Source organism: Peromyscus leucopus, chromosome 2 (genome assembly GCF_004664715.2).
Source record: "Peromyscus leucopus breed LL Stock chromosome 2, UCI_PerLeu_2.1, whole genome shotgun sequence".
Classification (NCBI taxonomy): domain Eukaryota; kingdom Metazoa; phylum Chordata; class Mammalia; order Rodentia; family Cricetidae; genus Peromyscus; species Peromyscus leucopus.
The window spans coordinates 110,505,720-110,519,635 of NC_051064.1; the positions used below are offsets into that span (position 1 = coordinate 110,505,720).

Sequence of the window (13,916 nt, forward strand, 5' to 3'; positions counted from 1 at the left end):
AAGTAGAACGTGACTGCCCAAACTGTGGTCCCGGGGGCGGAGGGCTCAGCTTCCCGAACTCTAAAGCCTGGTGCTTTTCTCCCCTCTGCAGGAGCCTGGCGCGACCCCCAGCCGTGCGCCCCGCCCCGGCGCCATGCATTGCGAGGTGGCCGAGGCACTTTCGGACAAGAGGCCAAAGGAGGCCCCTGGTGCGCCCGGCCCGGGCCGCGGGCCCGCCGGCCTGGGAGCGCACATGGCCTTCAGGATTGCCGTGAGTGGCGGCGGCTGCGGGGACGGGAACCCGCGAGAGCTGCTGCCTCGGCTGCCCGTGCCACCACCCCGCGCCCACGACCTCCTCCGGCCCCGGAGTCCTCGCGACTATGGCGTGTCCAAGGCCGGCGGCGGCAAGGGTGAGTCCGACAGCACTAACGTGCTGACCGCGGGTGTGCAGAGGTCCGTCTGGGCTGCGGGTGCCGGCGCTGCTGCCTCACCGTCTCTTTAGGGGTTCTCTGAGAACTTCGTGGAACTTTTTCTTAAGGGTTCCTCAGTATTTCTGCAGTTGCTTGGGATTCGACTGTCAGTCTGAGCCGGTGCCTGGAAGCATCCAGTTTAAACCAAATAGGCATGTGTTGGAAGGAAATGTGTATATAGAAAGCTTACTTTACATAATTTTGCTTCTGTATGTTTCTGATAAAAAGTCATGCGAAATGTCAAAATTTTATTGTACAGTTAGTGTATCAACTTCTGTGTCTAGTAACTGTTTCTAAGCAGCTGAAGGCATACTTTGAACTATCCCATATTCTCTGAGAGAGAGAGAGAGAGAAGAAAGAAAAAGAAAGAAAGAAAGAAAGAAAGAAAGAAAGAAAGAAAGAAAGAAAAGAGAGGACTTTGGTAGGATCTCTCCCTTAGGAAACTCAGTTTCCCCATTCGTCAAGTTAGGAATTTATTATGCCAGATGGTTTCATGACTCCTGACAGACGTTTTTCTGAGTCTGTAATCCAGTCTGGGCCAGATGTTGACTCAGAAGTGGCTTTTCTGTGTTTGGTGAAGCCAAGGCAAGTCCAGAACCCGCTATGGGCAAATTCAGGGACAGGTGCTGGTATTCTCCTGAACATACTCAGCCAATCATAGTTAATTATTACCGGCCTGTTATGTATAGGTTTCATGTTAACAGATAATTAACCAGACATTAGAGAGACTGTTAAGGGATGTGCCATTCTGCTTTTTGATTCCCATTAGCCGAACCAGCAGCGTTGGGGTGTGAGCATGTCAGCCCCGGGACCCCTTGACTCTCGTCCCAGGTGGTTTACAAGGACGTCAAAGCCAGTGTTTTATAGTTGTAGGCCCTCTTAGCATCAGCTCAGCACCTTAGGCCAGCTTGTTTCCAGTTCCCAGCCTGGTTGGAAGAAATAAATGTGCAGAGAGTCCTCTCTGACTTTGTAGGGAGAGGGCCTTCTTGTCTTCAGTCTCTTCTCCAAGGAGAGTAATTTTTTATAGGAGAATGAATATGGGGGAAATGCTTATAGAATATTTTTGCTGGGGTGCATATTTAAGGACTTTTACCAGAAAAAAAAATGTGTGTGGTGGGGGCGCGTTCAGTAATGCTTGCTGCAGAGAGCTCCCTGGCTTGCTGGGTTCCAGTACAGGTCCTTTCTTACACTCATGTCCATCATCTGCAGATCGAGTCCCGCACAGCCCTGCTTATTGCTGTCCCTCACACAACCCATGTTTTGTCGTTGACTGGAAGCATTTCACTCGATACTTTGCGTATTGCCTCCATCCTTTCCAATCACAATTATGTTTTACCCCCAACACATCACCCCTGTATAAAAGATTGTAAAATCAGGGCTACATTTGGAAAGGCCAGGGAAGGTAAAATGGATGGGAGAAACAGATCCTTTGTACCTCATGCTGGACTTTCTAGTTACAGTCTCCCAGTGGCTTCTAAATTGCTTTTCTTCACAGCTGTGGGGCTGTTGGGGTAGAGTCGATGGCACCCATTTGAAAGGTGAAAATGCTGAGGCCCAAAGGTAGGGTAGCATCTAGGATGCAGGTCTAGGATAACTCAGGTTAGAGAGAGGAAAGTCTACATGTTCTTCAGTGTCAAGGCGGGTAGTCTGAGAGAAGAGCAACTTCCTCCCAGTCTTCTCAGGGTGCCCTCTTAGGAACATCATTGAGGGAACGACACCTTCTTCCGAGGCCTCCCCCCACCAAAACAGTCCCCCCCCCCAACCGTACAACCCTTTGAATGTGTGCTGTCCAGCCCCGTCCACTCAGGCTTATTAGAAACAGACTAGCAGAGATACCAACTGAAGCATATTTATTGGCTGTGCTGGAAATGCTAAGACATCCAGCCGCAATGGGTGGGATGACAGGAAAGTTAGCTCACTCCTCTGAGCCTCTGGTCTCCTCCTGGAGATGGACTTAGACGAGACCATTTTAGGACTGAGACAGTAATGTGTTGGATGCTCTCAGCCTCTGGATTTTCATTTGCATGGAGGTGATCATGTCCGTTGCAGGGCCAGTAACACAGGGTAGTAAGGATGCTATGGAACTACTGAAAAGGTAGGTCACTTTTATTAATACTTGCAGGGCACCATGCTAGGGACAGTGAACTGGAGGTAAGGGCGCCAGACTGAGGAGTGAAAAAGCGTGGATATTTAAATGTTAAATGTGAAGGGCACTAATGCTGGTGCACCGGCCAGGAGAGGCCAGGAAGTGCTGTGTCTTGGGTCTTCCTTGGCCTCTGCTACCCAGTGAAGCGAGAGAAGGTTGCAACACTTGGTGTGGGGTCAGGGTTCAAATGATGTGCCTGCTGCCTTGGACAGACCTTAAGCACACGAAGGGATTGAGCTAATGAGTAGTTCCAGGTCTGGACCAGGAGGGACTAGGCATGGGGTGACATCATGGACTAACGTCATCATCATTTGTGATAAGAATCACTATCTGTTTATGGCCAAGTCTCATTTATCCAGATTCCAAAGAGGTGGGAAGGTCAAATTGCCAAATCCAGCATTTTTTAAATTATTATTAAACACCTGACACTCTTTTGTAAGTCCTGGAAAGAAGGAAAACAGCTGGGCTTTCGCTGGAGGACAGCTTTGTGGCCGATGATGCCTGGTCTATACACAGGCCTTCAGTGTTCAGAATGTATCCACACACTTCCCATCATCTGTCTTTGCCTACCTCGTGGGCTTTTCTGAGGGAACAGATCCGCGGAGTGCTTGTATTGGATGGGGCACACACTGGCTCTCAGGAAACGGACTCCCTTTTTATGGGGAATGCATAGAGGTTCCTGGATGTCCTCAAAGCGACTGGCAGTTCCTGAGGCCTCTAGCTCCAGGTCTTTATGGTTCTGAAACTTGTACCATCTCCATGTGTACACTTGAGTTTAGAGCTGGCATTCATCAGTGGGGCCTTCCGGACATCGCCAGAGAATTTAACTGCATTTGTTTTTGGGATGTCTCCTGCCTTAAATGTTTGGAAATTGGTAGTCGTCTCTATGACATGTCTTGAAGACTTTGTAGTTTACCAGATGATTCCATCTGTCCAAACCGAATAATGATGGTACTGTTTAATTCGCAGCGACTCAGTGGGCCTGGGCCCTTTTTACCAAGTGTCTACACAGCGAGCAAAAAGGGAGATTGATGACGATCACCACAAATGTGAACTCTGCCATTAGTAAAAACAGTCCCCAGAACATGGCCGTAAATCCCCCAAAGCGGTCAGTCCTGTAGCTTAAAAACAAAAACAAAGCAAACAAACAAATAAAACAACAACAACAACAAAGAGCAATTGTAGGCTGTGTGCCGGGGCGTCGGGCTGCTGGTGTGGAGCGGGCGGGATGGTTTCAGTGTGCACACTATCTATCTGGTGGAGCTTTTTGCAGCAGATCAGGAAGCTACTGCTGGGTTCCGAGGAGGTCAGGAAAGGCTAACACATCTGTAATAGAAAGGTGTAAGTTATTTTTAAAGCATTTTCCCCCTCTGGCTCTGGTGGGCAATTTGCTTTGCATTTCATCCATTTTAAAGTGCTGGTCCTGGGATCCGGAAATAATCAGATCCAAATTTTTTCAGTGCTTGAGGTTTCAAATAAGGGGGAGAAAAACCTGCTGGCCAAATGTCAGGCTCAGTGAGACAAAGAGAAACAAGTGTGTGTGTGTGTGTGTGTGTGTGTGTGTGTGTGTGTGTGTGTACACAAACTAGATAGGAACATGTTGCGTCTACAGTCGCAGGAGTTATGTATCCGACAGACCTTTTATAGACATATAGCGGAAATATAATTCCCGAGGATTCCCTTCAGATTTTGTACAGCTAGAACTGCTCTCCCTTTCCTGCCTTCCGACCTCTCTAGAAGCTGTTGAGACTTGGCTGGCAGAACGGAAAGGAGCCATCGCTTCAGATCCTGCCTTAGTGGGGGCCGTGTTGCTCTGTAGCTTACCTGCAGTGCGCACTCAGCTGACCCGAGGTCTCAGGACCCTCGTGGCTGTGTAATCTGATAGGGTGTATTGCTCTGTTGTCGTGAATTTTCTATGCCGTGGTTTTTCTCCACACTTTTGAAAAAGAAAACCGCCCCGTCTTCGTTACGCATCTCCCCGCATTTCATTTGCGTGAGAAGTGAATCCAACCAGCACACTGATTTTTAAAGTGCGTCAAAATCTCATTACAGGCATAGGTGCATGAGTCATTTAAAAGCTATATTCTTATGTTCTTTGCTCTGAAGGTTGCATAATCATCATTTTCTTCGGTTTTATTTCATGGAGTTTAGCCAGCATCCTAGAGGAGAGGAGAAACTTAAGTTTGGAATAGGGGTTTCAGTCCTTTTTTGGATAGGATTAGAAAGGAAAAAAAAAACGACAAACAAATAAGCTGTATTTAGAAGTTGACCATCACTAACTGTGTGTGGCTTTTACTTTAAGAAGAGAATTTTCTTGGAAATTTTGAAACTGATACAGGGGTACCATGCATGTGTGTGCGAGTACATACACACACACACACACACACACACACACACACACGCACACGCACACGCACGCACGCACACACACACACGCGCACACGCACACATCAGAAGTTAAACGATCACCCGTGGTTTGCTAATATTCTTTTTTCCCCAGACTAGATTTTAGTTGCAATTAGTTTGGGCCTAAAGAGTCATGCTGTGTCTTTAGGTTGGGGCTAGTTTATTCTTGTGTATAAAGAGCACACAATGTTCACTTCCAGGGGGAGAAGAACTCAGCTCCAGTGGGCTTTGAAAAGTTTGCCTGAATACTGCAGAGAGCACAAGCTGTAACTCCAGGCCGGGAAGAACAAAAACCCAGCCCCAGACTTGTGAAGCATCTGTACTTCTCGGTGCTCATGATTCTAGCCGTTGAAAATGGATTGCTTGTTTATCAACCGCCGCTGCCCAAATTAATAGTTTACAATAAAAAAAAAAAAAGTCTTCGGCATTGGAAGCAAAGTCCGGGCACTGACAGCTGAGTTACTGAGTAAGGAAAGCAGAAGGGGGGGGGGGGTTGCTGTTTTGTGGCTGCTTGGGTCTCCCAAAGCCTTATTTATAAGAAACCGAAAGAAAACAGGCTGCTGCGCCGGGGTGGGGGTGGAGAGAACGCAGCCCTAACCCGGGGGTCTTATAGTTTCCAGCCACTGGATGCATCTGTTTTCTCCTTTCCTGTCTTCCCCTCTAAACTCTAAAGCGTTGTTCCTTCAGAAGGTTCCGGCAGAGCGGGAGGATTGTGTTAGCATTATGAGCTGTGTTTTTAAAGTCAGCGTTTTGAGTCAGATGCATGGAGAGGGGCCTTCTTCAGCCTGTGAACTGAAGGATGCATTTCCTGTAGGGCCTGAATTTATTTGGAGATTGTGGTTGAACAGCCTGGAGCATACACACGTACCATAGTACAACTTTGATGCAAGGGACTAGGCCTTTTGCTTTGAACCTCGATTTTCCTCTCAAAATGGGAACAGTTTGGTTGGATGATCCATATCCCTTTTGTGCTCTGAATCCCCAGGACCCTATATATCCTAAGCTGAGAGAGTTAGGAAGACCTTGGGCATTGAAAGAGTCTATCTTTCTCTTTAGGCCAGGCTAGGGCTTTTCACTGCGCCTTCTAAATCCTGACCGCTGAAGGTGAATATAGAAGGGAAAGGAAAAGGGAGGCACACTAACCTTTATTGAGCACCTACTGTGTGCCAGGCCAGACATGGTACAGCTGTGAGTACATTTACTCTGGCGTCCCTGTGCGTCCCTTCTCGGAAAGCAAAGAGGCATTCTCTGAATTCTGCAGGTGAGGAACGAGCTAGGAAGTGCCTTGTCCAAGGTTGGCCAGGCAGGAAGTAGAGAGCCTGGCATTTGAACCGTGTTGTCTGAAAGTGAGGCTGGTATTTCCCCCTAAAGCACAAACTCCCGTGGGACACCTTTCATAAAACTTGTTGTGCCTTATGGTTGGCTGGGATCCCCGGGTCCCCCCTTACCGAGTTCTCAGCTCGCAGGCCAGAGTGAGGTTTGGGGAGGTTTGCATTGCGTCCCCGCTCCCCGCTCCCACCTGGAGATGTGTCCTTCCTGAGGACACAAATCTTGTGTCTCGTGAGGTCTTGTGAGGACTCTCAGGCTGGCCATGGAGACTCCCTTCTCTGAAGCAGAGGCGGGACCCCGCCCTCCCACCCCACCCAGGGTTATTGCAGGTTATAGCCCCTGGCTGAGGCCGTCTTGTGGTGTGGAAGGATTCTTTGCAGAGGCCAGTGGCTCAGGGGATCGTGAAGCAGCCATTTTATCTTTAGCACCTGGTAAGATAAAGGTGGGCTTGCCAGTGTGGGCACGCCAGGGGCCTGACTGACCTTGAGAACTGGATTTAGAAATGGATCCTTCGTGTCAAGTGATGAGCTGGTCAGATGAAGCCCAGAGGTCTCCTTCCAGGCTGAGCCTGGCCTTGTACCGTGTGCTCATGAGACGCCTGTACTTGTACACGCTGAAGGAGTCCCACTAACTGGGGGGACAGAGCTGCAGGGGCCTTCCTGGTTCCCTTGTGAAGCGGCAGCAGGGATGTGGTGCATGCTCTTCCTATTTGTGTCCTGTTAGCCGCCCACCACCTTATGGTTTTTAGACGCAGTTGCTTTTGTTTTTTAAATTGCTGGAAAATAGAGCCCTAGAAAGAAACCAAGAAGGGCCGCGAGCCCGACTTGAGAAAGACAGATCCCATTTGCTGTTCTAAGCTCTCGGGAGGGCTGGGGATAAGGTTTACTTTGGAAAGCGGTTGGACCATCTGAATTACTTCTCTGAGCGCTGGGTATTTAATACCTAGTAGAAGTTTGTATAAGAGCTGATGATGTATTTTGCCGACTTTCCAACCCTGTAAATAAATTACACGTGCCGGCAGAGGCTGCCAGGATCCACTGTGTCAATTGAAGCTTAATTTTTATCCCAGACCACTTAATACTTTTGTCCTAGTGAGCCCAGCAAACCAGAGGAGCGGGAGCCCTCCCCCGGTGAAGGAGACCAGCACCCGGCCAGGCCTCTGCGCAGTTGAGATTTTGCCGCAGCTTTTGGTGATTAGGTGGTGGTGTCTATGCGCTCCTCAAGGCAGACAATGATAATATGATTTTAAGTGTATTATAAAATGAAACTGGGCGGCTTCCGCTCCCAAAGCCTGGCTCCCCTCCCTCCTCTAGAGGAAAAGGCTGAAATTGTGTCTTTTTTATCTGAATACTGCGGTGCATTTTATCCCATTTGAGCGCAAAGCCCAGGTAATATCATTGGCATTTCCAGTGCGAAACAGAATAGGCTTCTAATTTGGACATACTATTAAATATTTCATGCTTCAACCAAACTCAATTCTTTTTTTTCCCATAATAAGTTTAAATATTAATTCTCTGGAATGTCAGATGCCTAAAGCGAGGCATTTAGTGATCCGCAGTTTCAAGTGTCTCGAGGAAGGTTTATGAAACAGGATATTTCTCTGGGAGGGATGAGTAGTGTGTTTCAGAGATATCTGAGTTCAAGGCAGCGTCTTCTGATTTACTTTTTAAAGGGAAAAGGTCATAAAATAAGTCGCTTTATGTGCTGAAGGATTAAGTGGCTTAGGCTGAAACAACAGCACAGACTTTACTGGCTTCCCCCCGTTATATTTTAACAATGCTTTTTGGGGGAGGGGGCGGGTCATTTTCCCGCCTGCTTGTCTCCTTCTCTCTGCCCCCCCCCCCCCAGCCAGATGGCTTTAATTCCGACCAAATCCCACACTGAGGCCAAATGATTGATCAAACAGTCATTTGTACTTACGTAGCGCTTTGTGAGAATATGTCCGCACCGCAGCTTCTCGTGGGGCCTTCGGAGGGGATGATTTCAGGCAGACTGGAGCACTTGGAGGGGTGGGGGCCCGGGCACGGATGGAAAGCCGACATCCCGGACTGTGAATCCTCAGAACTTCTTGTTTAAGACCTTTCTAATATGGCCAGGCCTAGGCAGCAAGGGTATCCGGGTCTCCTAGACACGAGAGCATGCTTGCCGTTAGACGGCTAGTGCCTGCTGCTGGAGCTGCAGCCTGGTGAGGTCTGGGTGGATCCGAATCTTAAGCGCTCTTTTCAAGTCGGTTACTGTTTTCCAAGCAGAGCAACGTAGGCATATGTCCGGGCAGACACAGATTTGTCCTGCAGACGTCTTCATAGGCGCTTTAACAATCTTGACCTGTCCGTCGGTGGGACAACAGGACCCTCACTGGCTGGCTCCCCCGTCAGCTCTTGCTAGTTCCACGGCAGTACAGACTTCTCGTTGTGTTCCCCTAAGTGGAGTTTTTCCTCTGCCCTTCTTCCCTTATAGACCACAGACTTCTTTTAGTCACCGTTGTACATCCTCACATCATCTTGCGGAACAAGGGAGAAAACAGAGATTGCTAAGATACTCGCTGCTGTACCCTCGTGCCCAGCACGAGGGCTGACCTGAGGTGTCCGTGAAGTGTCTGAAGTATTGGTTGAGGATGCGGGTATGGAACATGGTCTGGAACAGGCCACCAGGTTCACATTGTGACTCGGTGGTCTCAACATGCTTATCCATAAATTGGGGGTAATAGTCAAAATTTCAGCAGGCCGTGATGAGGGATGATGGGTTAACACAAAGTATAAGTGCATAAAACAGACAGGCTCCTAATGAATGCTCATTAATAATTATAGCAGTTGTCATTGTGGCTCCTGCTGTAAATGGCATGGGAACCTCAGGGACCGGCTTTGCCTCCTTCCTTTCTACCACGCTGACCTTACTTAATCTTTCCTGCCAGCTGAAGAGCCACCTCATCCGAGGAGCCTCTCTCCCCAAGTCCTCTTTCTGCCTAGACCTGTTCACACTGTGGCAGTTATTGCTTAGGTGATTTGAGAACAGGGTGGAGTCTCACTGTCACTGTGTCCCAGATGCCAAGCACAGACCTGACTCAGGGTGGGTGACCAAGAAATTGGGAAATGGTGACCCAGTTGCTACCCTTAGGGAGCTGTGGGCTATGAAGAGAGTATTCGATGTTCCTGTTTTCTTTCTCTAAGGATGGACATACGAAGGCTTTCTGTGAGAAAGATTGATTTTATTATGTGTATGTGCATGTGAGTGCAGTGCGTGAAGAGGCCAGAAGAGGGCACCAGATCCCTTGGAGCTGGAGTTACAGGAGGCTGTGAGCTGCTATGTGGGTTCTGGGAGCTGAACTTGGGTCCTGTGGAAGAGCAGCTGGCAGGAAAGATTAAGAGTGCTGTTAATCATGGAGTCATCTCTCCAGACCCCAGCAAATGCCCTCTGCATGTTAGTGCTCTGGTGAGGTGCTAAGTGATCTTCTTAGGCAGCCTTGTTGTCTTTCCAGTGCCATCTCGGGGTCTTCACTGTGAGCTCTGTCTTAACCTGTTGGGTGACCTTAGCAAATCTTCCCACTCTTCTGGGCTGCCCTTTCCCTTCCTTGTTGGGAATTGTTGACTTCAGGGGTGGCAGACTTTTGTGGTTGCAAGTCTCTAGAGTGGCCAGGCTGCAGGCCAGGTAGAGGACACTCTGTGCCAGGATCTCATTGGTCAGCTAGTCTTGTTGAATCAGTGAGAGACCCTGTCTCAGAAAATAAGGTGGATAACAGTAGAGGAAGAAACCTAACATGGATCTCTGGCCTCATGTATGTGGGGACACACACAAGCATATATGCACATGAGCAGGTAAGTAGTGGTTGCTACACATTTGACCCCGATTTTCCTCAGATGAAGAATTTCAGATTGGGTGTTGGAACCGAGACTTGGAATAGATGATGGCGGCTTTCAGACATGCTAGGGTGGATGAAGACTGATGCCCCCCACAAAACTTAGGTCCACAAGGATTAGGTAGAGTTCCTGGGATGGTGTTGGCTTTCTGACCCTTCTGTGCACCACTGTGGACTTCATGGCCACATGAGTCTGAGAGGGGTCATGTTACTTGGAGAAAGGTAACCACAGGGGCTTGGGAGTCAGAACTACACGTTACGCAGTTGAACTCAAAGCCTCCGTCTCCCTCCTGTTAGATGGAGGGTGGACTTGGAGTGAGATGACAAGTCTGTAGACCTGTGGGGTAGGGACTGACATGCAGCAGGTGCATCTGTTGCAGAGAAGGTATGGGTCTGGGTCCCTCTGAGGGGCAGACCTGGGTCTCGTGCCTAGGCTGGCCGATGGCTACTGTCCCTCCCCTCTACACTGCCGTATTCTACCTTCACTCCGCTCTGTCTTTTTTGGTGCAATGATGAGTCTCCTTAGAGTTTGAATTCCAGCTGTGGAGGACACGGGTCTGGTTGGCCAGTCTCTTGGTTTTACACTGGGGTGGAGAATGGTCAGGGACAGCTTTCTTTCATTGAGGTGGGTGTGGGTGGCATCAGCTCAACTTGACAACAGGTACTGGCCTTGGGTCAGGCCAAGATGCACATGCAGCTGGTAGTGACTGGTGTCTCATAGGAAGGGAGGGGGCTTGATTGTGGGGTGGGCTCCAGAGGTGCAGACACTGCCTCTCTGCCCCCATTTAATGGGCTAGGAATTGCTGTCTGGCTCCAGCATCCTGCTGAACTCTCTTGGTTCTTCCTTTCAAGTCTAAGGTACCCCCACTGCTCTGCTCCTCACAGCTCCGTGTGGCCTGCCTCGGTGGTATTGACAGGCTGGCATTTGTTGATCCCTGTGGGGAGTAAGTCTCTCTGCAGCCATTCCGTTTTCTCCATTTGCTTCTCCAGAGGTGGATGTCATGCTCCTCACTGACAGGAAAACGGGCTTGAAGGGACAAGTGACCCAAAGCAGTGGCATGGTGGCTGCAGACTGGCCTGCCTTTCTCTCCCTTTTCCCTCCCCCTGGCTGCCACTCCTTCAGTTTCATCCCTCATCTTCGAGAAACTTCCCCCTTTCAGCCCAGGTTCACCTTGACCTCCTTCATCTCCTGACCACTCTTGGTGCTTTTCTCCCAAGAAGAGGCAGTCTTGGAGAGCTCCAGGTTTTCTTTCCCAGGGTGCTCCTGAGCGAGGGGGTCTGGAATGAGCATGTCTCTGCCTCACTGGTGGAGTTGGTTCAGAGGATGGAATCCTACAGGACCCTGGCAGGGTGATCTTTTCCTTTCCAGTGAAGGGGTGCTTCCTAAACAGATTGCTAGGCTTTATTGTCCTTCAGCACCTGCTGTTCAGGTGTGAGGTCTAGCCTTGGACACTGTGGTGGACTCACAGAGCTCACAGCCTGGCAGGCAGGTGGATGGTGAATGAATAATCCTGTAATAGGATTCTTCGGCATACGGGATCCCAGCCCTCCTGTGTGTGTTCTCACCTCGGTTTCTTTCCTAAGTAGACTCCCATCCTCTAGCTGTCAGCCTTGACTTGCCCACTATGAAATGGACACATTTGCTGGCTCCCCTGACAGGGCTTGGGGGAAGGTCACTGGGGGTCAGGGTGGGAGAGAGCGGTAGGCGAGGGAGGTTTGCGTTCAGAGGAAGCCCTCCGAAGACAAGCAGGAACTTGGATCTGCAGAATAGTCCTTTGCGGGATGTTGGGGGCGGAGCCCACCTAGGACAGTCTGTCCTGGGTGTGGGCTGCCTTGTCCAGTGCCCCTTCCTTCTAACCTCTTACTAGTTCTTGCTGTTTAAGCTGCTTTCAGAGGCTTTGGTTGCTGTGCACTGGGAACATAGAAGAGCTGTTTGCCACTGTTTGATACTGGCCAAGCAGGTAGAGAGCGCCCTCAGCCTCCTCAGCAATTTCAGTATTCTAGAGCCGTCATTTACTGGGTGTTGGCCACCACTCCATCACCCTTTAAAAAAAATGGATCCTCTTGTTGAATATTGAGAGTACCCTGTGATGTCCATTTATTCCTCCTTAAGAATAGTTAACAGCCATTTGAATTAATTGCATAGAGTTGACAGTTCAGTCTTTCAATTGTTCTAACTGCATTCCAAGTTCTCGGTGGGCACCAGACTGGTGGTTATGTGATGGACAGTGCAACTTGGGAGCGTTTTTATGTTTGCAGACAGTTCTGCTGGACAGCCCTAGGCTTTTGTTCTGGAACTTTCTCTTTATTGTCTACTTCCTGATGCCCTCTCATACTCGAGGCTATGTGTCCTCGGCCTCTGCTTTGGGGGGACATACCAGCCTTGCTCCTGTTGGGGACACATCTGTGAGTCCTAGGTTCTGTCTGCTCTGCTCCCAGAGTTCATGGAACTGTAGTGATGAGAGGTCTGGCCAGGCTTCCTAGAGAGGTGACATTGAGCGGGCAGGCCCTGGTGGGAGGGAAGCGGTCCAGGGGTGTGGCGGTCTCTGTAGTCCCATCCCAGCTGAGAACATGCGGATGGTGACCTGTGCAGCACCTAGCAATGGTGGGAGCTGGTTTTATCCTGTTGTTTCCTGACTTCTAGCAAATTGCTTGGCCTTACTCCTAATCGTTATTTGGGAGGTGACTGGCCCTTTGAAGATAATTTAATTTATTAATCCTCATTTTCCTGCTCATTTAAGTAATACAGAAAGTTTGGAAACTGTAGAAAGATGTCAAATAATTCTTGGCTTATAATCCCACTCCTTGCAGGGACTGTTGCTTACAGTTTGGTATATTTCTTTTCAATTTGTTCATGTCTAATATATTAGTTTATTTTTATATTACTGTGATATTATATATCCTGAATATAGCCTTAAACATTATTTGTAAAGTTAACATTCTAACATAATCATTTCCATGTTATTAAAACTCTTGGTAAACATCCAAAAATGTATTAAATTTTATTGGTTAGCTTATTTTGAATAGGTGGCGTTAAAACAGCTTCAAATTCAGAAGCTCCAAGAGTCCCTAGGGAGCCTCTCTCTCTTTGCTGACACCCCGTCCCCAAGCTAGTAATACCCAAGATAAGAAGGCCTCTCAGAGCTGCCTTCTGTTCATGAAAACAAACAATCCGTTAATCGCATACGCATAGCTGTGAAAATTGCCTGCTAGTATAGAGAGCCCGAGCCGGAGTGTGTATCTCCTGCAGCAGCCTTCTCCCTAGTCCCAGCGTCTCCTTCCGCGGGGAAGCTACAAGGGCTGCTGGGTAGTAACACCGAGTAGACGGGACTGTTAAGGTTGAACCCGTTTTCACGGCTGCAGACAGCGCCTTCCTTCTCAGAGAACATACTGTCTGCATCCTCACCTGGGCTTCAAAACTCCTTCCCTCATTTGAAGGTGAAAACGACATCTGGTTATCGTTTTGTTGACTTTGGTCCGATTTCGAGTGTGGCGGGGCCTGCCTACGTTGAGTGTTGATTCACAGTCCCTGTCTCTCTTGCTGAATATCTCGCTTTCTAGCAGCTCAGTGGCAGAGTGCTTGCCTAACATACATGGGGCTCCGGGTTCGAGCCCCAGTACCAACAAAATAAATAAATAATAAATAAATAAGCCATCTTCTGTCATGAAGCACGAGCCTGTTCTTGACGTCTGTTCACATTTTTATGGCTCTTCTGCTTAGGCGAGTTCTTTG

The 13,916-nt window shown here is 48.9% G+C and overlaps 1 protein-coding gene across 2 annotated transcripts in view; it reads left to right on the forward strand.

The window, feature by feature from the left end:
* Positions 1-13,916, forward strand: part of Glis1 (GLIS family zinc finger 1) — a 195,357-nt gene continuing 181,441 nt past the window's right edge. For both annotated transcript variants that reach the window (XM_028888345.2, XM_037202785.1), the window contains exon 1: positions 1-389. In XM_028888345.2, the coding sequence (XP_028744178.1) occupies positions 134-389 (256 nt within the window). In that variant the 5' untranslated portion in view covers positions 1-133. The remainder of the gene's footprint in view (positions 390-13,916) is intronic.